At 34.8% G+C, this 27,594-nt stretch overlaps 1 protein-coding gene across 2 annotated transcripts in view; it reads right to left on the bottom strand.

The window, feature by feature from the left end:
* DGKB (diacylglycerol kinase beta) overlaps positions 1–27,594 on the bottom strand; it is a 363,732-nt gene that overhangs the window by 229,831 nt on the left and 106,307 nt on the right. For both annotated transcript variants that reach the window (XM_027777058.2, XM_027777059.2), the window contains 5 exons: positions 21,794–21,911; positions 18,947–19,035; positions 18,750–18,866; positions 14,803–14,901; positions 2,922–3,038 (listed from right to left, as the gene is read on the bottom strand). In XM_027777058.2, the coding sequence (XP_027632859.1) occupies positions 2,922–3,038; positions 14,803–14,901; positions 18,750–18,866; positions 18,947–19,035; positions 21,794–21,911 (540 nt within the window). The remainder of the gene's footprint in view (positions 1–2,921; positions 3,039–14,802; positions 14,902–18,749; positions 18,867–18,946; positions 19,036–21,793; positions 21,912–27,594) is intronic.

The raw sequence follows: 27,594 nt of genomic DNA, 5'->3' as shown, positions 1-27,594 counted from the left end.
AATAATCCTGATCATTATGCTGGTTAGCTAGAAAGAAGCAAGATGAATGAGCTTAACTATGATTAATTGTCTTTAAGTCGTGCAGATCTCCAGTGCCACTAAGTTATCTGCTCACTGCTGTCTGATGGAAGGAAGGTTTGGTCTTGATACTTTTCTCAACAAAAGCTGAATTAAGAACTTGTTTCTATTTTAAATCTTTTATTTCAAAACTTAACTACATTATTACAAGTAGAAGGTTTTGGACCATCAAAAAAAATCTAATAACCAGTTCATATTCCACTGAATTGCAAAATAGGGTCTCTTAATTCCTTACAGATCTGCATATTACTTTTCCAGATAACACAGATCTTTCTATATAATAAACAATGCAACTAAAGGGTTAGACTTAATTGGTGAACATTTTCAAACCTTAATCTAGTATGATTTAAAGGCAATCTCCATTAAGTTCTTGGACAAGTAACCTAAAGTTTTAAATATATATATATATATGGTGGACCCACTATATATAGCTTCTCCCATACTGAAAACAGGTCTAACAGAAGCAGGATGAAGATTTGCTGGGTATCCTTTACATGTTACCTTGGGAACTCAAATGACAAACATGCAGTTAATATAATCATCAAGCTTTCTAAATAAGAAAGGTTCCAAAAAAGTCACAGAAGTCCTTTTCTTGTTCACTGAAGATCATTTTAAAATGAGACTATGCCAGCAAAATTAGAGTATTAGAATCAGAGAAACACTGTTTGGCCAGATACAGGGGAATTAGAGTAGTATACTTTGATCAGCTACAGAAATTTTTTGCTCCAGACCACCTTTAGGCAAAATAATAACATTAATTACCAGGTATATTCATGAAACCTTATGTCTTTGTGGAAATAGTTCCAAAATCATATAATCTGTGAGCAGGAAAAAAAACCCAACCCTAACAGTCTCACTGATCCCAGTGTTTCACTACGGCATCCTTTGAGATCCACTCAGCCTTCACAACGGTCAGGTTATTATTATTGATTCCAACCAAAAATTTAATAGCTGGTGCTAAGATGGATTCCTGTTACTTGAAACCAGTTTTACCCAACAGAGAAAAACAAATAATCAGCAAATTAGGGTCATCACTGCAGAACTAATTCTAATGTTATCACCATTATTACAAACCAGTATTACATTATGCAATATGTCACAGATGAGGTATTACAGAACAATACCAAGCACTTCATAAAACACCTCAAATCCATTCAATAATTATTCTGCCATCTTAGTCCTCACTCTTTCTTTCTCACTTTCTCAAGTGATAATAAATAAAAGCAATGATTAATCCTAGGCTTTGGATTAATAATGGAAACAGAAGACAGAACGTTAAGTTTTGGATCATACTAACAAATTTATTAATCTTATGCTCTAATAACCTGAAAGCAGAAATTTTAATAATTTAATGTTGTGTTTGCAAGACTCAGTGGTGCTAGGAGTTCATGATTTTGAACAGACCAGGTATTATATCCCAGGCACTGCATCACATGAGTGGGAAACAGAGACTTGAAAAATACCTGAAAATACATCATGAGTGTAAGCAATCTAATGTTTAGAGTAAAATCAAAATTCATAATGATACATGGCACTGCTAATGAAAGGAGATGCCAGAGGTGGTCCTCTGTCTAGAAGAGTTGGGCTCACTGGGATTGCACAGATATCACCTAAGAGTTAGAAAACTGCCATGCTTCCTTTATCACCAGTTTATTAGTCACACTGTGACTGATTAAGCAGTTCTTGAGCTTTCTCTCCATGAATACTCCAGCCTTTTTGCTTCACGCTCTGTTACAGACAATCTGGATAGTAATGCAGCCTATAAGGATGGCAAATAGAAGGAAACACCCTTGAAAGTCAAGAATAAAGATTGCTGTAATATCCTACTAGACCATAAATGGAGCAGCCATGTGACTGCATAGGTTTTACAGTTGTGGGTGGGGTTTTTTTTGTTTGGGTTTCTTTTTTTCCCTTTTTGGGGGTTGTCATAACAAGAATGTTTCACTAACCTAAAAAGATGAAACAATAATATAAGCCTTTCTATCCTGACACAATAAGGTATGTCATGAAATAATTACAAGGTATACAGCATTTGATATAGGACAATGGAATCTTCTACATTTTACTGAACCTCAACTGCAACATATCAAAAGATAGAGAGAACAGTAAACCATGTATATTAAACACATTCTATCACGATGATCATTAAACTCCTGAGGAAGTAAAGAAGCAGCAGCATCATATATGTCAACATTGATTTTGCTCAAAACTACTCATATAGCAAGGGAAAGAAGTCAAGCAGTTCAGGCAGAACCACTGGCATATGCCTCTAAGCCACCTCCCTAAAATAACATTAGCTCATCACAAACACAACTTTTTCTTTTAAATAGAAAACTCTTCCATTTTTATTCTAGATATCATTATTACTGAAACCACCTAATTCTCTCCACTCTTAATTTTGATGTGCCAAATACTCTACTTGGAAATATCTGGACAAAAATAATCCTTGAAATCTACTCCATCCATCTATTAATTAACAGGTCCAAATGAGAAGAGTGAATAGTTATCAAGACGGACTCAGATTTATAATGTAAATTCACATAGTGCTGCATGACAGTTAATAGAACAATTGAGTTCACCTTCACCCCACAATACAAGTGTTTTAAAGCTAGTTTTCCCTCCCTCTTAATGTCTTGGGAAATCCTACCAATCACTTGAGAAGCAGATTTGCACCACAGGATTCCTGTAGAGATGGAAGAATGTATCTACTGTACTATTAAACATATAAAAGTGAAACATTAGGAAAGTGAACATATAGGAAATATTTCACTTTAAAGATTGCTCACTCCATCGTTGTCATATGTACAAGTATCTCCTTAAAATTAAAATAACAATAATCACACCTGAAGACCTTGTCCATCTACGGTGACGGAATTTGCTCTTTGCATTTTGTTCCGTTCTCCCAGTTTGTTCATTTGCTGGGGGCAACTCTTTTCTTTTTTCACTGTTGCCTGTCTTTCCTTGAAAAAAGAAGAAAATGGAACATTTTAACTCATTATGGAATGCTATACAACTGTAACTGAGACTGTGCCTCCACAAAGTTTGTTTTTGACTAGATAGTTATGCCAGATTCTGCTGTAATGAAAATGAGATCTCAGTCTAGTTATTACACAATGTCTGGCCACTTCACATAACATCTGTCTATGTGCCTGGACATTCCATAATGACTAGGCAATAGATGGATGAAAAGTGTGCAGTCACAACACAAATTAATGCAATGATGTGAAAAGATTATCTGACATTGCCAGGATGGCATTCTGAAACTTGAAAGCCAATCATACAATATACTTGATTGTTTGATAAGCGCACTGATAAGAGATTAGCTATTTATCAAAATTCCATGTTAACTGCTAGCAAAGGTTGGATGCTTCAAGAGTACTTTACCACTTTGGCAAAATACACCTGTTTTAAAAGTACCACAATCAATTGGCTGAATGGCTTTTTATAAAATACTTATTTTCTGTCAGAATGAAACCAGAATCTACATCAGATTCTAAGCCACTGACAACTTTTGGTGCTGATACACATCACAATCAGATGGTTATTTGGAAGAGGAAGGCTCAGAAGTATGTTGCTGTAATCATATTTTCAACTGTTGTCAGATCATTTCCCAGAACTCTGAATAAATAAATCATAATAATAAAGTCCTTGCTCTTTGTATCTCATTTACCCTATTTATAAACCATACCCAGCATGTCCTTTTAGGTTGCCCAAAAAAGCACCATAAATTAAGACAGCAGATGTTTATCAAATAGAATCAGTGTCCCCAATCCTAACTGCAGCCCAGCCACTTTCCTCACTTCACAAGTGCAAGAAGGCTTTAAACTAGTCAGGGAAACGGGCTGGCACAAAGCTTCTGCACTAGAACGGAGCATGAAGCACACTGTTGCACCCCCTACAACTGCACCCAGTAAGCAGTTCATTAAATGTTACCATTTACGTTCCATACCAGGCCAAACACATCTCTGTGCTACCTCTGATAAAGCCTTAGGGTTTGCACTAGCAATTAACCCACGCCATTCTTTCTGGAGAAGTTTGAACAGGTAAGAAGCACTGACACAGATTCTCTGGCAGGAAGGGAATAAATCCCAGCTTAATATAGTGCCTTCTAACACAGATGTGGACCCAAAGATCTAAAGGTTTTTATACCACCTCTAGTCTCCTTAAACCTGGAGACTGACTCAGCCTTGATCTAGTCTTAATACAAACAGTGGTTCAAGTCATCCCAAGCTGCTGTGGGTAGCCAAGTATGTTAAGCAACTGTGGCAATATGATCACATTTTCTTTAAGAGGACTGACAAACCTATGCCACAGGAAAAAAAAGAAAACAAAACACCCAATACCAACCAACCAACCCCCCCCCGCAAAAAAAAAAAAAAAAAAAAACAAAACACCCAAACAGGGGAGCCTAGGCTATTTCCTGTATGCAGTGAGATTCCCAAGAGGTTAGGTAACTGAGTCTTGGATGCTTTAGTTCAAGAGGAGGTCCAAGAATCTTGACTGCAATATCACTGTTTTAAACAGGAAACAGGAAAAGCAATTAGAGCAGTTCATCTCAGCCCTAATCTTCAAAAAATGAATACTGTCCATATCACTTCTAGAGAAATCACTGGCTTGGCACCTATTTATTTGATCATTTTTTAGAAACTAGAACTAGGATGAGGGACCCAAAGAGAATAAAATTTGTGAAACAACACAAAACATTAATGCACGATGGTATTGGTTAATGCCAAGGACAGCGTGTAAGAAACTTCAGTATGAAGGAAGCTTCACACTTCATTACATATATAAGCCTTGGGGTTTTAAACAACTTTGTGAATAACTACCTTTAAATGTCACTACATTTTATAAGAAGTAATCATACAATGTTAGACAGGATTTTATATTATGGCCAAATCTGACTCTTGGATATTCCAACATCTTCAAAAAACTAAATCAGATGTCAGTAATGCAGACACATATCTAGTAAAAAACACCCTGATTTCTAACAAAAATCACAGATGGAGAGCAAATTTTAAAGAAGTCTATTAAAATGTTAAGCTAAATGATATATTTGATAGTTCAAAGAAAAAGGTAACAGAAAGGAACTGATCCAGCACAATGAGTATGTGCATTTAGAGAAGTTAAAAAAAATTATGTTCAAAAGAGGCCTACTTATAAAGTGTGGCACTAAAAATCTCTTGCATATATCACGCTATTACTTAGAGGAAAAGTATTTATACACTGCTGAGAACTGTCTTTACATAAAGGATGCTTACCACAGTGCCCAAACCTGCTGTTATCAATCACTCATGAGCAAAATGCAGTAACAATTACCTCAAGCAAAGTTTTGGATTTTTTTTTTTTTTTGTTCCAGCATGATACAGCAAATATCCTCAGCTGGCCATGGCCCTATGACCACTGCATTAGCAACATTCCTTCTCTAGTTTACACTGTCCCATAAGCAAAACAATTGTTTAACTCAGACAAAGACAGCTTCTCCTAAGCAGTGATTACACAAGATTAGGCCATACATCTCAAACAAAATAATAGAAAAAGTATAGTCATGATACAGATTGTCTAAGAGTTTTATTTAAAAATTCAGATATGGATACCTGACCTCATTATCATTGAGGGTCTGCTTCCTTTCATTATGTTTTTTGAAGAAAGTAGAAATAAAGTATTTCATATCACCCATCTTACATGCACATGACAGAACAATACACATCACTACATGTACTAATAGTGCTCTCTGAAACATTTTTGAAGAAGCTGATAGGAGATTCTAGATTTCCTAGACTTATATAGCCTATAATTTTTAGATATGTGTCATACTAGCGAGGATCTGACTTAGTTTATATGAAAGAATATAATAATGCATATTTTAATTCTACCGAATAAACCTATTAATGGAACACAAAAAGATTTACCATTTCATTAAAAAAAAAAAATCTCTTTTAAACATTCTTGCACAGATACCTTGTTCTATCTATGAAAGAGAATATATGAAATAGGCTTCCTAATCCAGTTGTACATGACTTTGAATAACTTTCTTTCAGGAACAATAATATTACTAAGCTATCTGAGAGTGTCAGGAACTAAACAGTGTCATTTTTTAATAAGATAATAACAGTTTAATAAAATCATCTGTGGATAATAGCCTACAAATTCTAGCAATGTTAAGACAAATATTTGACAGACATTGAATAAATGTTTTAAAGAAATGCAAAAATTTATTTTTCAAGATAAGAAATGTTTTTTACAACAGTTGTGCTGTATTTATGATCTTGTTAATTAAAGATTACAAAATGATTAATGCATCTGGGAACCATTTTGTTTAGTAGACATGCATGAGGTTGATAGAGATACCAAACACAGCATTTTAAAAGCTATTGTACATTTTGATGGCTCAAAGAATCAAGCTTTTCTGTTTTTTTGGTATGTGCCAGAGCACATACCTTTCAAAATAGCATTTACCACAAAAAAAAAAAATAAATTCCATCCATTTTTGCACCTCTCATGCCTTCCTTTTTCCCCTTGAACTTCCACTTTGAAGTCAATATCCATTAACTGGAGCTTTTACCATTCAGTATTGCTCCAGAGTGATCACTATCAGATAAGCACTACTCAAATTTTATCTATCCCTTATTCATTCAAATAAGATAAAAATATTGATAAATAAGACAGGGAAGTTCAAATGATAACACAGAATATCATGTCTATATTTTTCAGTTCAGCCCCAAAATGCACTTTATAGCAAAAAGAATGTACAATATCATGATCCGTTAGTACTCGTGCGTACATGGATGCCTCCCGTTACGCACCTCAGGGAGTAAACCTCCTAAAGTGGGTAGCGTCTGTTGGAAAAAGAGAATGTTAGGCTGCAACACTGAACAGCTGGAATGGCAAGGGGCACGCAGAGAGCACTCACAAGGAATGTTACCTTGCAGCAGTTGCATTTCGCAACAAATGTACACAGCACTTTTTTTATACATTCGCACAACCATACGCCTCCCATGTTTTGGCTGTCATGTGATATAATTTAAGTTACAGGAAGTATGTGTGGGATCATCTTAGCACCAGCTAAAAATATTAGAAAACCTGAGGACTTAATTCTTTCAAATAGTAAGAAGAGAAACTTGGTACCTGGGGAGCATTCTTATTATTTTATCTTCCAAGTCTTCGAATTCTCATCAAAAGTGAGGAATTTACAAAGATTTCTTCTACTACAATTTACAAGCTATACTACATTCATCCTCACAAAGTATTTCTACTCCTTGTATAGAGGTACAGCCTTTTCCTTTACATAAAACCCTAACAACTAGAAATAGCATACTCTCGTCATAGCTGTTATAAGAGAACAGATAAATAACAACTAATGACTAACAAGTTACCCCTTTACATTTTAACTGCTGACACAGAATCCAGTGCCAGTGCAGCAAAACCTACTTTTTCTCACCTTGCCTCTTAATCAACAACTGCAACGCTATTTTTCTGGATTATTTTGTGCACAGGTGATATTATTTAAAACAATTATTTTATAAATTAAAACCCAATTTATTTATACATTTAATACGATTGGTTAATACTATTACACAGTTTCTCAAGTAGCTACTGAAAACTTGAGATTACTTCTGTATAATAATTTTTTTATACTGTATGCCTTCAGATGAGGATATACCCTAAAACCCAACTTGGGGGTGGGGATACATATGGAGAGAACCAAATTCTGTGTTAATGTGCATAAATCAAAACAGTTATTAAAAATATCTTATTATAGAACTGTAAACTTAAAAGATATTAATTAGAGGAATTTGGTCATAGAAGATCAAATAGAACGCATGGAATACCACGTAAAGGTATCCTCAAATGTTTGCAGGATGAATGCTATGGAAGTTTAAATATGTGACTTGAATACCAAAGTGATGCTTTGTTGTTTTTTTTGGGTTTTTTTAAGGAACTTGGAGGGCGGTTGCTCGATGGTTCTTTGGAGCTATTTTGTTTAATGATACTGGAATACCCAAGGGATGCAAAATCTCTGCTTTAATATGCAATGAAATACTAGAATGGTTACTCCTAGGCTGTCATTTCATAAACCTATGCGGTATTCAAGACCCTGCTTACAAAAATTCCATTCAATGCAATTTCTGTCCATGGTTACACAGTTCCATAGAACAACCAAAGAGAATCAAAAATTCAGACACCCTGAAAACCGCAAAAACCCACTACCACTAGCCTAAAACCCTGGGGAGCAAACTATCTGTAATATCTATTAGACAACACATCCAACTGTGATTTAGATGTGCTAAAATATTTTGAAAATATACTTTTCAAAATTTTCTCCATATTTCCAGCTCTAATCTTGTGTCCATATTAATCAAGAAAAGCCAATATTAGGACACAACATCACACTGCCTTGAAAGGTCATAGAACAGTAGCACAATACCTAGCTCTACAACCATGGGCCGAAGCTAAAAGTCACCCTGTGGACAAGCGTAGCAACCAATTCAGTAGCAAAAATACTGTCTAGTGATCTGCACATGTCCATACTGTAAATGAAAGGCAAGGTTTCTAATTTATCTGAAAGCTGTCTTGACAGAAGTATTTGCAGCTAGGAAAAAAAAGTAAATCATTATATCAATCAGGAGATATTTTGTCACCTGTACTACCAGTAGCCAAAATAAGTGGAAAAGGACAGTGCTGGAATGGAGATGATGTCATTAAAGAATACCTTCCAAAATAGCTGACCCCAAGACTGTTCTGAACAAGGAATCACTACATGGTAACTTCATGTGTGTATATATATATATATATATATATATGTTGTGTTGCTTGTTTAATATGTCTTAATAAAGATTTAAAGGATTACATATCAAAATCACAATCAAGTATTTTTTATTTAGCATGTCGACCCTAGTTCATTTATTTGGCTGAAGGTAGCTTGCCTTACATCTTGCAACCATTCAATATGTGCATCAACATGCAACAACAGTAGGGCTCATGACTATTAATTTGTAACCTAAAAAGAACTCTGTCTATAGCATGTAATTATATACACTATCCAAGAAATAGAAAGTAGTTGGGAAGAATTTTGAAAATAAAAACATCTTAAACTACAACAGGAGATCATGTAAGGAATAAACTTAGGGACAGACAGTAGTGATGAGCTGTGGGCAGGCAACTAGGTATAACTTAAAATGATTGAATGGCTGCCATTTCAGTTTATCAGCATCTTATTATTTTAACATCGAACTGTGTTTGCCGAACAGATAATTAGTTAGGAAGATACATTTTCCTCCAGGGCAATTATTAATTTCCTTCTGACTTCAAAGAAATGAAAAAGCTCTTCGTGTAGATAAGCACACCATTATATTTCAAGTCTGGTTTAGATTCTCAGAGAAGTGAATCTGCAATACGATATACAACTGAAGAGAAAAAGTGTTTTGTTTTGGTTTTTAAATCTGTTTCAGTTGCTATGTCATTACTTAATATTCAACAACCAGATTTAAATCCCCACTCCACAAGCATATAGATTCAAATAACTGTTTTTTTGTAATACCTTTGTTCAGAAACTCAGAATAAGGTTACTACTCAACTTCAAAGGATTGAGTTGCTCATAACTAAGATGCTTACACACTGCACTGACTTTCTGTGCTCCATGTTGAGGTTGGATTCAACTCAGTTAAAACCGATCTCTACTCTAATAAAAACAGAAGATCATTTTAGGATTAAATATTGGAAAAGGGATTAAGAAAGCTCATTCTTCAACCAGCAACTGCTAAATCCCTTTATATATACATATATATATATATATATATATATATGCTCTCTTATGTAACATCCGACTACCTCACAAGAAAAGTCCTAGTAGAACGTATTATCAGACATTAAAAATAAAAATCTATTGAACTATGTTGCCATTATAAAACAGCCATTACCTATTCTATCTAGTCTCTCTAAATACTGAAAGTCAAAGAAAATTCTTGTACAATATTTTCAACTTTAATTCTGTTTTATTTTTTGCCAGCATCTCAACACACTTGCTATATTCATGCAAAAGTTTGAAGCTACAGTTGCACAAGGCACATTTCTTAGCTAAAGCATTTATAATCTACTGTGTGAATTGTTTTATGTGCTAAATAGACCTAGATATAAAGCAAATATTTTTGAACATCTATGTTCTTGTGTAATAAAATGCTAAACCAGCCCAAACCCATATGAGATACTTTTTCTACACCAAAATGCATAGCCATTTATGTTTTAAAATAAGAGGTCAAGTAAATTTGACTTATGATGGCATTTTATATTAAGTATATATAAACAAATTTACCTTATTATATGAAAAAATATCTATATGTTTTATATATACCAAACTCTCTCTATATGTATTCTATATTTATATAAACAGAATTTATGCTTAAGTGATTTTGTCCTAAAAAGTTAAAAGCATCTTTGCTAAACAGAAGAAAAGCCAAATCCATTCATAAGAGAAAAGAAACAAAGTTGAGTTGTTCCAAACTTTTTATCATGAGCACCAATTTGTCCCAGAATGCTGAACAATGAAGTTGCAAGTTGAATACAAGGAAACGTATCCAATTTATATTTTCTTGTGCTTTTCTTCAATATTATACCAGACCCTCCCTCTTTGAAATAAACTGGTTACTATGGATACAGTGATAACTGTCATATAGTAATGCTCACACCATAATCATGGTACCTTATGTTTTACAATTTATTCCAGAATTTTCTTTTTATTCCACAATTAACACTTTTAATTATAGTTTTCAAAACCAATGTTAGAAATTAAATAAAAAATAGGTCATTGTATAACTCACATAAACAATAGGAGAATCAAAAGAATAATAAATATATATTTATTAAATAGTAGGCTTTTATTGGTTGATTTGTCATTACCCAAGGCTATATCTATTTTGGTGGGAAATAGAAAAATCTAATTACTGTTCTACAATCATAAACCTGAATTAGAACATCCTACATATTCATCAATAAAAGGAGCAAAGTAAAGGAAGGCATGAAATGAAGCCAAAAAGTATGTTAGCATTTTTCCCTTTCTGCCTTACAAAGGGGTGAAGGGAGAGAAGCTGTATCATGACAAGAGACCAATCTTTTTTTCTTCGCTACTCACTCATCACATTCCAATAGCCAGTTTTTAACCTGGTTATGATTTAATTCTGTACTCTTGGTAGGCTAGGATTCAATTGAGTTAAAGATTTTTAAACTCACTGCCAGTCAACCTTATCATGAACTTTCATTATGTGCATGTAATTAATTGGGTCCAATGAACAATATCAGCACTGAGTTATAGACTTTTTCCCCCCACCATATAATTAGAATATAATTACCCACAGGATATCAGAATGATGCAAAACCTTTCCTCTAAATGTGCCCTCATTAGGAAACAAGTCTCAATGTACATTTATTCAATCAGTATGAATTAATTAAAACGTTACCGAAATAAAAGAGAGTAACATTAAAGTGTATCTGACATCTATTAAAAGACTATCACTTGAGATCTGCACACACAGTTTATAACAAACTCATTTAACTTGAACAAAAAACGTCACTGTAAAAAAAAGCCTTATATATGGTAAAAAGCAAAGTAAAAAGGACTAGTTTTAAAGATGACAGACTACGTTTTATTAAAACATTTAAAAGTATTGCAGTAAGATATGAAAAATCTTTCTAAGGTATTGAAACTAGGCAGATACTTGATTCTTTCATGGTATGCACAGTACCAGCCACCTGAGTTTTGCCATGGTTTCTTTTTCAACTGAGAATGCAGCGTACCAAATTTAGGAATAACATTTGACAAGTTCCATCTTGTGCAGTTTTGAAAATGAGAGCCCTCTAATTTATCCCGGACATCTAACTTCCAGGTGACCAGGCATTTAGTTTCTCTCTCCAGCCATTAAGAGAAGGGACATTATGAGAGGATCACACCAGTCGCTCCAATTTAGAGGAACTGCTCATGTCTAAAGAGACCCTAAATGAGTAATTTAGAACAGTCACCTGAGCTGAGGTTGCTACGTTTAGTGGGAAGAGAAATGTCACCCTCTGTGATATTACAGTCAGGAAGGGTAGGTATTTTTAATTTATTCGTCACAGTTGCAGTAGTGATTTTGGACATCAATGGATACCTAGTAAATGGAAAAACTCGAAGGATACAGACCTGAAGAACAAATGACAACTAAGATACTGGTTTGGTAGCTCTTGTATATAATACATGCTACCGTGAAATGCAAGTTATGAAAAAAATCTCTTTATCTCTGCAGAAAGAATAAAGGCTGGACTTCACAAGAAGTGAAGAAATGAGACATGCTGAATCAGAAAGGTAAAAATATGAATGCCTTTAGTTCAACAAAAAGAAAAGATGAGAAGGGTTTTAACCTGTACTCTTGAAGGAAAAATTACAAGGTGGCATCTTGGTCTAAGATGAACTCTGACAATTTTCTGGAAGAAGTCTGGATTTCCAAAGTTACAGATAGAAGGGAGGGACAAAACTTTTGGGAGACCAAAGATACAAGATTTTTGAACTTGCTGTTTTCCCACAACTCCTATAACTTATTCTATGGAAGAAGGAGAAATGTTCTTCTCTGATACCTCAAAATATTCAAGGATAAAGCTGGTAATGAAAGCACTGTGATTATCTGCTTTTTTTTACCTTCCACATACGTGTAGCATTGCAAGATATTATTGCTTAGCTGATCATCGAAGCTAAATGTGCGTCCTAGGTGAAAGACCCTTCCGCTGTTAGGTATATCAGATTTGATATGTCTGAACACATCATTCTATTAATAGAATATAACACTTACTATTATCTTTAGACAATTTTGACATGGATATATTTACTGATTTTGGTGTCATTATTGAGAGTGATTGTTCCACATATGCTGAAGTATTGTGTTTGTCAAAAGGAATCCCCATAACAGGAAATGAGATAAACTAATTAAAAAATTGCTAACCCAAATATTATGTACCTGTAATCAACCATTTCTAGGAGCAACTCCTGTTAGCTATGTCACCGATGCTTTTTTTTTAACATAGGTATACTCAGGATTTTAATGCATTTTTGGAAAAAACTACTAGATGAACAAATATAGTACAAAATCATAAAGATCGCATTAAATCACAGGAAAGTATATTTTCCATTCCTAACAATATACATTGTGCTGAAATACATTTTACATTATTAGTATATAACATTGAAACATTATTCTGATACAGGAAAACATATTTACTTCTGCTTATGCCTTCAAAATTTGAGATAAAACAAGTCTATCCAAGGGCGATTTGACCCTAGAGTGGTTTTACATATCCTCTAAATAACTTAACTAAATTCCAATTGTGGAACTGAAAAACTTAATTCCTCTACCCCTCTTCCTCTCCTGAAAAGAAAATGGAGTTACACAAATATAATTGAAGATGAAATTTCATGCTGAGGCTTTATTCAGTTTTTAAGAATAGAAAACAATAAACAACAATAAAATGGAAACAGTACAGAAACAAAATCAGAATTTCTACATGTTAACTTTTAAAGTATCACCTAAAATCCTGAAAATTAAATAATGTACTTGAGCAAGTAATTATCCAACAAACTTAAAATAATATTTTACCATTATTATTGAGAATTTGTCCAGGTAATATCAAAATACTATGACAGAAAAACTACAGAACTACTCCTATGACTTTTCAAAAATACTAAAATAATAATTCATAAATATTAAAGCCAGCTTTCCATTGCTTTACCTTCATTGACAGCAATGGAATAGTCCCAGTTTACTCAAGTAGATGGCCAAAGTCTAGCATCCATCCCTTAGCAGATTTGTAAACAAACACCCAAAAGGATTAATCAGAAAACAAGTAATTTACAATAGGCATGAATATTATTCTTAATGATCAGAAACATACCAGAAACATGTTTAAGATTAGAAGGTACATTTTCTTGGGTTTCCTCCCTGCAATAAATCATTACTCTTAAGTTCAAGCAGTTCTTACTCTTATTTTGAAATATATTTAAAGTAAGAGGACCACATGTCTGTTCTTTTATGAATGATGCTGCTATGCCTTTACCCAGCATAAAACATCCAATTTAATATATGAATACATAAGTTAATTCCAAAGCTCTTTTTTCATGATAAACTGATCAGCTCTTCTATACAACCTACACATAGCATGCATTTTTATTTTCATTGAATTGAGTTATTGTTTTTGTGGACAGAGAAATTTACTGTCCATGACTGCAGAATAAAATATACCATAATGTTGATGCATAGCTTACTGCAAGACCAGTGTCATCATTCTAGGTAACCTCCGGCTTAGATCAGAGACCTCAGCATTGCAGATATACAATATGCATCCCAAGCAAAAACTGTCCATAAGAATAACTTCATTATTCTGGGAAGCTGGATCTATAAAAGATGTAAAATGTAGAAGTGTTCTGCCTATACAGTTTCTGGTAAGTACAGTCTGAGTAAGTGATAAAACCTGAGTCAGCTTCAGTTATAATATGCCCTACAGAAAGTTCATTCTTACATGAAGCAAACTGCAATATGCAGAGGATAAAGCACACATGCTTATAAACTCATCAGCCAGGATCGCCCATTGTGTTTAAGTTTCACACAGCTCCGTGAATTTAACAAATACTCTAGCAATTAGTCCCAGCATTGTTTCAGCCATTACCTATGACAGAGGATTACATCTTAAATAAACATACGGGTAACTCACCAATACTACTGGGCAGATTGATGTGGGTGGTAAAATATGGTCCTTCAACGGTCCACAGTCACATTCAGGTTTTAGATGTGAAGCACATTTGTTATGCAACTACAGGAAGACAGAACATGAAGATTCAACTTAGACATTTTATTAATACAGTCTAAGAAAATGGGCATCCTAGAATGGGGTGAGTTTAATTAATCTAATTATTAGTGGAGTACTAGAAGGAAAATTAAACACACTGCAGTGTAAAGCCTCTTAGGATTGACAACAACCAATGAATTTATATTGAAGCAAAGAACAGTGCTCTGGCTCCCATTGACTGCTGAAGAACCTGAATTACTCTCCTTTTTCTACTTTATTCTTAGCATTCATCCACTTTTCCTGAAAGGAATGAGAAGAATTCTTCTCTGAAAAGACAAAAGAATATCCTCAGGTCTGCTGACTGAAAAAGCATTGGCTTACTTTGGTACTGTTAAAAATGTGGAAGGGAAAAATGTGTATATAACATCAACATAAAATGCCAACAAATAATGTTATATTTGTTGAAATATTTTGCATTAGCAATCAAGAGCTCTTGTTCATATTTTAGGATTTAAGTCAATTTAAATGTCTCCAAACAGAATTTTTCAACAAATATATATATCCAGCCACACAGTACAAAGGCATAGTAGCGTGCCTGGACCATGCAAAACATTCACATTTAATTAGTATACTTCACAATGCTATTAAAGGTAGCCACAATAAAATAAAACTTCATATTTTAAAATTCCATGAAAGTTTATTATTTTGGATTTGATGATCTTAAAGTTTCTTTTCCAACCTATATGATCCTATTTCTGCACTGATTCAATAAACTGTGCATTAAGTTCTTCAGGTAACGTGCATTTCCCATAAAGATGAATACTTTTTGTTTTTATAAGATATGTATATTTGCATAAAAGAAAAATATTCAGGATAATAAACATCAGAAATTTGGAAGTAAAAACCCTATTTAACAAGTGATTTAACTAGTATAATAGGCAGCACACAGTGTTAGTTCAACAGGTTCAATAGCTGTTATAAAATCTGTAGTTCAGTGTCTGCATCTGTAAATCACATTTTTCGAAAGACTGATTCATTTTCCCTTAGATGATTTAACTATGTCAGTATGAACTCTATTACAATAAAATTGTACCAGCTGCTGATATATATAAGCTTTACCGGTAATACGGTCTTCATAAAGTTATCTTGTACAGTTAATGTTGACATAACATTTCTGAATTTTGAACTGAATGGCACCTAATATTAGCCTCGTCCTTATTCATTTATACTGCAAAGTTACCTTTTCAGGCAGTTACTTAGCAACAGAAAATAAAAGTCTAATGAGTTTCGATTTACTCAGAGTATTAAAGCCTTATTGTGAGGGTATTTTGGCAGTCCTGTAATCTAAATCATTTGTCATGCTAATTCTCTGCCTCAGTGGTAAGGCTACTTGTACCATAATTAATGCACACCAGGCCATGTTACATCAAATAAAAGTATCTTCACACATTCAGTGGTAATTAGCAGCTTTGCTACTCGGTGACATGCAAACTTATCTATGAAAAAAATAGCTTAATCTTCTTATTAGTCTCTTCTGATCTTTGACAACAGAATTAGTGCATAGCAGACAACAGAAATGGTAGAAGATATGTAGCTTTAATGAAAATAACACAATAAAATAATACACATCTTCTAAAAAAAAAAAAAAAAAATTAGCAGATTTTTGAATACATTTCCCCAAAATTCCCTTACCCCAAACCTAGCTCCCATAGAATATTACCTCCCTCACAACCAGATCCCTGCAAAGTAGGAAAAACCATATTTGCTTTAGGGAAAACAAGAGAAAAAAACATTTACAAGACTGTGATAGAGAACTATAGAGTATATGGAAGAGGGAATCATGGGCTTGGCTAAGAACTCAGTGTAACAAGCCTCCTTAGTGAAAAACATACCTACATTTTGAGATTAGATTCAGTTATTTGACACTAGAAATGACCCTATTCAGTTGTAAGAAGAAGAGATACTTAAAATGCATGAAAGAGGCTCAGAATTAGTTGTGTAATAACTAACATCCTCTTACATTACAAAAATGTGTCATCAACAAGCCCTAAGCGTGTTGTTGTACAAGGAACTGAAAATGTACGAAGGATGTGATGATAATTACGCAACTTTTAGAGTATTCCTTCAAAAATCATGCATCTGTTAGAAATTTAAAACACTTTTACCAGTAATAAAGTTATTACTATTAGCAAAGGATGTCACTGCGATAGAATACATAGAACACACAGAATTGCAAGACGAGTGATTAGGAGATTGAACAACAAGAAATTTGCAGTATTTTAAAAACTTAAAAAATAATCTTGTTTCACTTATGTGTCTAATTTATACCTGAAGCCATAAAAGTTAGGTAAAAAGATTAAGAAAGTTATTTTAAAAATCCAACATTAAAGTTTTACAGAAAATAAAAATCTTTCAGTTACTGGTGGAAATACAATTACAAAATTGTAAACCTCAGAGCCAACATTTTTAATTTTGGCAGTCAAAAAAATCAGGCTCATTCTTAATTGGAATGTTGATATATATTTAAACATTTTATATGCACACAAGAACCTAAGCTATTTTCAAGAGAATTCAGCCTCTTCCTTCACAGGGATTTCAATGATAAATAATTTCTCAGTACTTCCTCAGTAAATATCAGTTCTTATGGAAATCCTCTAAATCTTGATGCGTACCTTCAAGAAAAAGGCTTTTGCAAACCTGGTCCAGATTCACATGAAATAATGGGAAAATATTTTTTCTGAGGAGCTACAGAATTTGCAACTTTGGACTTTAAGAAGGACCCTTATGTAACATGTATTTCTTGAATGAAATACATGTTATACAGATGCAAACTAGAGCAGAACACTCTTAGTTACCCATCTAAACACAGATAGCCATTGCCTTCAATTTAATTATCTGCATGAAATAAAATTGGATTGTTTTACTCTCTACATATATTATCCAAATTTTGACAGCAATCTGGACTACATATTTGCTTTCTTCTAAAATACTGGGTTTTAAGTAATCATAACAGCTTATCACTGAAAGTAGGCTGGATCTATTGTCTTTTATGATGTTTCATATTTTGCATTCTTATGTTAAGAAAATATGTCATAAAACATCCAAACATGTATGTTGAAAACAAACATTCACCAATGCCTCAGTCTCATATTATTATTTAAAACACTGAACAAACAACTGCTGTTCCATTACAATAACAATAATAATGATATCAGCAAAAAAGCAAAAACCTTAGAAGAAGGCTGAATCTCTCCCCATTTAGATTTAAATCCTGCCCTGGCTAAGAACAGAAATATTGGCCTTGCTCCTTCTAGCATGAAGATTTCACTTATAAGGGCAGTGTTCCTTGAATGTCATTAGTTTCAGTTATTGGTTCCTGCTGAATAAGGAGTGTACAAAAGTTGTATATATTAGACTTGCTGTACAGATTAGTATATTATCAAGATATCCCTGCTATTATTCCCAGACACTTGAAATCACTGTATCCTATCAGATGTCCTCAGTTTCATTTGCCTGTCAGTATACCACACATTAGGATTTTGCCCTAGTGTCACAGTGACCTTGACTTTCCCTAGTGCTATGAATTCTTTTAGAATCTTTCTATAATGTAGATTGGGAATTCTGCTCTTTAGAGTGACATATATTATTTCCATCTGTATACTGTCTTGAAGCAGAGTACATCTTTAAGCCTATTTGCTTGCAAGAATTAAGGACTCCTATGAATATTCTGCATATACTGCTTCTTAAAATACACATTATCCATTCCTGATGATAAAACTGAGCGATAACTTTTGAATTACGAGGCTATAAAAAAAGATATGCAGATTTTTGTCTCTGTAACCTGCGCTGAGGTTTTACTACAGTATACTCACTGTGATCTGACACCAAACACAGTGAAGTCCAGTCAAGCCTTGGTAACATTTTATAGTTTTGTGACACTTATCACACTTTGTTGGACAATTTCCTTCTACCCAGAAATGGTGCATTACCTGTAAAAGAGAAGAGTGGATATACATATTGTTACTAAATTAACAGGTCCATGGCAAAGACAATGCTACCTCCAACTTACATCAGTATTCTTTTTGGACTTCACATATGTTTTGATGCAAGATGCGGGAGCTCTTGAGACACAGCGTTCATGGACTGTATACTTGCAAACTGAAAAAAGGAACACATTAATAGATGTGGAGGCAACGGTGTTTCTAACTACATTTTTATGAAACAAGTAATGTTACCAGTATGCCATCCCTACATAATCAATTCAATCAGTCAATGAAAACTCAAACTAGACTGCTTTTTCCATGGAATACAAAAGGCCAATTAGAACAGGAAATATTATGCAAGTGAGAAATCCAAGAATGCACTATCATTGCATAACAGGAAATGCCTAATTAAATCAGAGCTCACTACATTTTCTCACAATAATTCCCAAATGACAAAAATATTAAAGGCAAATTGATGACTGCCACATGGTTTGGTGTCATTTGCTAGTAGAAAGAAATCTATATTTTACAAACTATAAGCATGAGAGCAGCTGGCAAGCACAAAAATAAAAGCCAATGAATTTATGTCATTCCTTCTATTGATTTATAAATCTTAAATGGCTGATTAGCCCATTTTCAGATAGCAACTGCTTTCATGCATTCTATGTAAATCACCCCAACTTTAACTTTTACTTCCCCAAACAGCAACTCCTGAAAAACTTTTCTTCCTAACTCCTCCACACCACCTTTATGTGACTACTGTTGTTGACCAGGTCTGTGAAGATCAGGATAGCTGCATTTTGGAAAACATAAAAATGTCAGGGTACAATGCAAAGCTCTCCTGACTTCAACTATACAACTGTGCCCAGATGAGGAAATAATGCTACAGATTATACCTGCATTCAATAGAGTCAACTATTAAAAACTGAGAATGAATTTCTCCCTGCATGGCATAAGTCTCACGCTTTTGACCTCGAGAGCAATTAAGCACAAAGTACTTCTAAACACCTTGCTTGCACCTATTACACAAACCCAGTGGGAGGCGCAGCCATTAATCAGACAAACTGCAGGGAGCAACATTGTTGATTGGACCACGGAGGGATGGTGAGGCCCCCTGCAGTTCCATTTTTTTTTTTTTTCCTCCCACACAATCTAAAATGCAAATAATGAAATCTATAGCAATGCTCTGAAAATACATTGGAGAAGAAGCTTAGTGAGATAAGGAAATCTTGCTGCATGCAGTAATGGAAAGGAGCGTGTGGATGTTCTTCAGATACTCTGGGACCATTGTTCTCATCAAATAAATGTGAAGCACAGTAAAAAAAATTTTAGAAGGTACATTATAGCAGAGGAAATTACAGCTTTTGTAAGGATGGTCCTTTTGGGGGCAGTTTATATAACATTTCTGATAACTACTGAAGAAGCTGATCTACATTATTTGCTGAATAGAATTTTCTCTTTCAAACATGTATGGGTCTTTATATTTCATCACAAGGATTGTTTACATCAGTTTACATAAAGGAATATTAAAGAAAGCAAGTTTCAAGATCTAATAGTCAATTCAGCATTTAATATACATATTCCAGTTACTTTCATCAGCATTTAGTAATCTGCAGTTATGCAATTTCTATTAGTTTCAATTTTAATAAAAGTATTTATCTTCATTCCATAGTATTATGAATGAAATTATATGACGAGAAAATGCATAGATGGAGGATTTACATCTGAATTATGTTTGAAAGAATCTGTAGCCCACAGAGGAGAGAGAAATGGTCAGTTCTAAACCCCTTATTCATTCAGATGACTCTCAAGTTACATCAATAGAAATGTACAGGCAGAAAGGTCCTGATCAGCTCTGATGAGCTATCTTTCATACCAAAACGGAGAAAGTAAGTTACACTAAGAAACTGATTAATTTATCAAAAAGAACAATGAAAGGTGACTTGATACCATCATGAGAAGAATATAGTGGGTACTAAAGATCTCATTAATCTAATGGAGCAGGGCATAACAGGAACCAATCATTGGAACAGTCTACCAGACATATTCAAATCAGAAAATAGGTCTTAAAAAAAGATGATTAATCATTGGAACACACCACGAAAGAAAGATATGGAACATCTATCTCTTGAAACAAGAGACAAGGTATCTTACAGCAAGATTTGGTTTCTCAAGATACAGGTTATGAGGTGGCCAAACACAGATGATTAGGAGATACATAGATATAACTCAGGAATTGAACTGTAGTGACTGCATCTAGTAGTCTAAAGGCAGATCACATTAGATGAACACAATAAAACTACTCTATCTTGTGTTCATTTACCTTAAACGCTATAATCAGTCAATATGTGAAAGGATGGCAAGTCTGAGATTTATGATTACAAACCAAGTAAGCATACAAAACTTTAGAAATCAAGCAGAACTTGATTTTGGAGAAACTGGGATTTTGACATTCATGATTAACAAAAGAAGTAATCTGTGCAAAATGTGAATAAACCAACATGGGACTTAGAGGCTAGTTAAGTTGATATCTGTTAAAGAATATGAATAATTATTAATAAAATCAAAAGAAGAATAACAAAAATATAAGGTTGAAACTTAAGCAGGATACTTGCTAAAAGAAAAAAGGAAAAAAAAAGAAAAAAGAAAAAAAAAAAAAAAGAGGCAGACTCCAAAGGGAGCTAACACTGAGAGCTGTTATAATACAGAAAACTCCCCCAAACGACAGTTCTGAAAGCCCGATATCCTGAAAAATTAGATGAAAAATTAGAAATGGAACCTTGAGCATTCAAGCATAAAAGACAGAGGGGGAGTCACCATTGTGCTAGCAACGGTTTTGCACTGGGAAGCTACTAGTTCTTTGTTATGCAGCAAGCGTAACATTTCTAGAAATAGACCTGTATGCAAATGGATACTGAAATGCTTATACTCACAAGAACAGCAGAGACCTTGCTTGCCTACTCCGATTAGCATGTTCAAACAAAGATTACAGTAGGCAGGCTTGTTAAAGTGTTTCAGTCTCCATACATGCTGCCCATCATCTTTCACATTCTGCACAGGACATAAAAGAAACAGATTTCACTTAATAAAATAAACAATGAAATATATAAGTGCCAATAAAAATTTGAGACTGACTCAAGAACATAAAAGACAAGCTGTTACTTCATTTAATACTCTGCACCAGATCACAGTATAATCAGTCTAAATACACAGGCGAACATATAATAAAAAATTTTTCAGAAGCTCATGGACATCCATGTATTTCAAAAACAACTCGGGGAAAAAACACCAGGCTACTGTCACCTCTGCAACACAGTGCTAGCAATAAACCTAGGTTGATATTAGATTACAACTAGTATTAAAGCTAACTAAAATTTGCTCTAGAGTAATTGTAAAAGTAAGGATGCTGCAGGTTTGAAGGCAAAACTCCCCAAAACAAACAAAAAGTATTTCTTTAAAGTACAGCTTTATCCTTAGAATCACGTATCAACATATGTGAAGTGGGAAATCCAACCACACCACAATAACTATTGTCAGGTTTAATTTATGTTAATCTACTGCTGAGAGTTTATCCAAAAGCAAATATTTAAGGGTGAGATTTATATCCTGGACCTCTTCTCTAAAAATTGAATTCCTTACATTTAAGCCCACGCGTTTCAGATACCTGCAGCACTTACTCAAATCTTGCATAAATAGACTGATCAACCAATCGGCACATACAACTCAGGGGCCCAATATAACTTACACATACAAGTAAAATACTAACAAATCATTTACGTTTATGAAAATAGGTTTTTAGTTGCATGATTCTCCTCTTCCTTCTAATGGGATAATTCTGAGACCTCACTGTTAATAGAAGGGTTTTAAACTTATGTGCACTTGGTACAGATTTTAAATTAATTCTATAAATTCCAGGTTTCTTTGCAAGCGTGGCCATCAGAATTTTTCCTTTTTGCAATCATCAGAGGTTTTTATTTTAAAAAAGTAGATTAAGCTAATGTAATAGAACTCGATTTTCTTAAATTTTGTTTTTTACTAAATACAACCTCCAATGGAACAAAGGCAGTTAATGTCTATCATCTGGAAATGGGCTGCAGTAGTCTGATTCTTTATTGTGTATCACTGAAACACTACAGTATTCTTGGTCATTTCAATACCAAGAAGAAATTGTCACATAGCTAAAAGAAGCTACATCAATCTTGGTTTCTCAGAAGCCATATCATTGACTGGTTCTCATTCAGTTTCTGATTTCTTTTATCAACTACTGATACTACCTGTCACCATGTATGTACAATATTCCTGATTATATGTTCAACAATGTTATGGTTTTCACTGATAAGGAAAGTCAATGTAAGACAGTGGACATAATTTTTAATAAAAATTCAGTTTTATCCTGTATAAGCATATACGTCATGAGTTATGTCCTGAAAAATCAGTATTGTTGTAGTCTAAGAGTTAGCCATCAATGACAATCAGAGAAAATGAAGACTTCTTCATCCTTGGGGGGGGGGGGGGGGGGGGGGGGGGGCGGGGAGGAGGTATCCTGAAGGAAAATCAGCACTCCAAGAATTTAAGAATGTTTTGTTCAAAGCCAGGACCTAGCCAGAACAGAAATTTGAATAATTCCTACGAATTACCTAAAACAAAAGGAACAGAAGTCAGCTGGAATATTTTTCTCTATTGAGATATCAGGATCAGAGCCTAAGTGGAGTTCCCCCGATATTATCAGCGGGAGTTCAAATGCCATCTCTGACAGCTGGGCAAAGTCAAGGTCCCCTTTCTGCAGAAAGAGCAGAGCAGATGCCTAATGTGGGGTTCTTGGGCTGGAGAATAATGTGGAAGTTTTCCAGTTTTCCCTGAAGAAGCAGAAATAGCTTCTGCAGCTGTGGAGCACTAGAAGCCTGTCAAGCTCCTTCATGACTGGCAGCTGAAGAGGATGGATTTCATTAAACAGAGCTCAGTAACTATTTTTCTTTCCACCTTACTACCACTCTCCACAAATTTTTAAGGTATTGTTAAACTACAAGATAATATGTGAGTCTCAAGCCTTCTGAAAGTACACAATTACTAGACAATAAAGACCATGTAAATCCTTCTGAGAAAAAACAGTAAACAACGTACACATTCATTTTAACATGACTCAGGTCATCAGCAAACGCAGTCATAAACCACAAGCACCTAAAATGCAAGCTGAGCAGTTTTCCTCAGCAAACTATTTGCTATTTCTGAAAATTAACAAAATTTCATAATTATGCATAAACTTGCCCCTCTTCCACGTTAGTTTTGTGTTACTTTTTTGTTTTAATTTCATTTTTAAAGAATGGCCATTACATGTGAATACGTTGCGTCTTATTTGAACAGAACATATGGACTAAGTTAGCTGGCATTTCCTTATCAGAAAAACAAACAAGTCTTGATGGGGGTGTTCTGCCAATTAAAACACTTAACTGTGTTACAGACTGCAACTGATGCAAATCCATTACATAAACACAATGCACTTTTGGAAAACAGCAAATTAAATTTTTGCTCTTGTGCACTGCCAAAAATAAGCAATAAAGTGCTGCATATGATTATGCATGCACATAACTTTTTAAAACATTGCCAAGAAAAAAAAAAAAAGACATAATGTGAAACAAAGCCCCCTCAATGCAAGTCTTTAAGTATGAATAAAATCGACAATTCTGACACATCAGTGCATTTACTGACATTCACTCATTTTGCTTCCATATCCTGAGAAAGAGTTTAAAAACAAATAGTCATTAAGAAGATCTCAAAGCAGGGCAGGTACAGTAACAATCTCTTCCTCACTTCATTATACATCACTGAAAACGAAGCCTCCGTATGCCATATGCAGACTTTAGCACATAATGACAACCGTAACATTTATTTTGTTAACAACGATTCTCTTAACTTATGGTCCTGACACTTCTACCACAGATTTGATTGCCAAATGGACCTGACCTTAGAAAAGCAAGTCAACCACAAAAGAGCCAGCCTCAGAATCAGTGGAAAATTTTATGCAGTCACAGAATTTAGCTACACATCCCTAATCTGGTTTAATATTAACTTACTTCAGCTTTTTTAGGTATTTGTAAATAAAGGTAACCAAGAGACCTTAAAGGTTTCAGGCACAAAACTCAAGATTCTGAGACTTAAAAAAGGAAATAAAATCACTGATAAACTTTCATTCTAGCAAGTATCCCCTCTTACAATAGCTGCAGTGTCTGAAATGCCAGCACACTCAGTGTTTTCTATGAGAAGAGTCAGTAACAAGCAACCAAGGGAGAAGGATGTTAGCAAGTCTGCTAAGTTATTCTATCACTGCTTACTGTTATTTTGTTTACATTTATTTTAAGAATATTTACATGACTTGAATATTTTTTTATGACTGATCTTTGGGCATTCAGTCAGTGGGAAGATGAGAAAAGTGTTCATTAAACCACATAGCCCCTCCCATTAACAGAAATTAAGATCCATATTCCTCAGTGACTCTCAGCAAAGAAATCATGTAAGGTTTTGTTTAATTTGGTTTGGAGAGACGGGGTTCTAAGTCTCTTCTGGTTCAACGAGAGAGGGACTAACCTCCTTCAGGAGACATGCTATTCAAGAAGGCTCCTCACTTCTGAGATATTTAGATATGCGTGTGTGTGTGTGCACGCACGTGCTGGAGAAAGGGGAGGGAAGGAAAAAATAAAAATCATTTCTCCAGCCTTCATCCACACACTCACCAGCGTACTATCCTGATCATCCAGAAATCCATTAACATGCACACAAGAAAATGGTAGCACGGAATGGAACACAGGAGGGGAAATTAATTTGTTATAAAAAGCTTCATAATTAGCCACAGTCCCTAAACTGGTAGTCACTTGTGATCTGCACAGACTGGAATGCTTCAGAAATTACATTTTAAATAATGGTCATTTGTATAACTGAATGAAATACCACTTATTTTACACCCTAAACAAAGATGAGGTTAGAGTTACTCATGACTTCTCCTGGGTTTCCACCAACCTACAGGCAAAAGGAAAAGCAGAACTGTAGTAAGGAAAGCCATTTGCAAACCTCCTGCAAAGAAGAGGGAGCTAGCAAAGCCTAAAAGTTGACAGCACTGTCAAAAAAGAGGTGCCCGCTGGTGGCGGCTCGCGCCGTGCAGCCTCACCAAGCGTTGACATCGCCCCCTCTGCTGGCAACGCCGCGAAGCGACCCTGGTGAAACAGCTCCGTTCTCCCGGGGGGTGAGCCTGCTTCCCAGCTGGTAAGGAGCTTGCACAAAGTGGGTAAGCTACAGCTTCTTCTAGCAGGGGCTTGGTTTCGCCCTCTGTACATATGGAAATAGCATATGGCTCACCAGCGCTTCAGCCTTTTAGAAAATCCACCTGCCAGACTTCAGACAGGTCTTACAAAAATATCAAAAAACGCCAGATCATTCTTATGCCTCACAATGAAAGAAATACAGCTCTATGAAACTGCCTAGGTACTAAACAGTCATTTCAGACTTCAGCCTGAGAAGGACTCCTCACGGTGCAACAGAGCCCACGCAAGACTTGCAAATGTTTGCAGTCCCCAGTTTGGATCCACTTTTGACTAGTCAGAGCTCAAAGCCAGCCAACAATAATGGGATATACAACACAAGAAGCAGTACTCGCCAAGTGTGGATTCACACTCAAGTATTCCATCCCATGGAATAGCATGATAGTGCAATAGCATAATATTTGCTGCTTGAAGATCCAAAATAAAATTGTAAGAGTATTTCCTTCAGATTTAGTTAAAGCACACTCACACATCAACACAAATGTGTTTGTCCCACTGAGATTTACGTCAATTTGAAGAGTGAAATGGGTTGAAAAATACAACTGGTGGCTTAAAAGAAAGGCATAGTGGTTTGGTTTCAGATTATCGGCAACTGTTAGGGAGCATTTTCTGTTGTTCACTTTCTCTGTCACCTTAGGGCAGCTTTTCAGCCCTCATACAGGAGCAGTGACATACAGTGCAACCGTGACATCTAGTGGCCAGAGGAGAGGGAACAAAATACTGTCCACTCCCTCCTAAACCAGGATTTCTTTAAAAGCCAGCATTTGTGAACTTGCAGTTTATACCTACTTTTTGTACAACCACTGGCAGAGGCGGTAGTAATGATCCATTACACAAGACAAGTGAGATCAAAATATCTGTCATGCAAATACTTTAGAAGAGAAATCAAGTGATTTTATCAGAACAGAGTGGAATAATACTGTACAAGTAAGGAATTCCTACAAAGAGCAGAGTTGGAGAAGCAAACTGTCATTAAGCAGCTTTTTGTGCTCAGATTACAAAGGGCATTTTAAGCAATGCCAGGGGAGTCAATAGGGTAACTCCGGAAATTCACTGACAATGCTGATCTACTTAATGCAGAATGAAATAAAAAGGTCAGACACTTTGAAGGTTTCTATGGTGGAAGAGCAGAATAAATAGCCTAAGGGTGCTAGTATGCAATAGGCCACTTCCCAAAAGTATATTTATCAACCAGAAGCAGTAACGCAGGGACATCTCTGTCCAATCTGTGTTTGGATGGGAAACAATGGCTTTAAGAAGCAAAAATATATTTGGAAAGTTGCTGAGGACAAGGCCTGTGAATACTGCAAACTGAAGTGTGACACAGCAAAAAAATCCACCTCAAACATTTATTACTGTTTACCACAGTTGTTATAAATTGTTATTTATAACAATTTCCTCTATAGTTACTTTATTTATTTTTT

The sequence above is a fragment of the Falco peregrinus genome, chromosome 5 (genome assembly GCF_023634155.1).
Source record: "Falco peregrinus isolate bFalPer1 chromosome 5, bFalPer1.pri, whole genome shotgun sequence".
Lineage (NCBI taxonomy): Eukaryota > Metazoa > Chordata > Aves > Falconiformes > Falconidae > Falco > Falco peregrinus.
The sequence above is the reverse complement of the archived record's forward strand: the minus strand, read 5'-3'. Positions and strand labels throughout refer to the sequence as shown.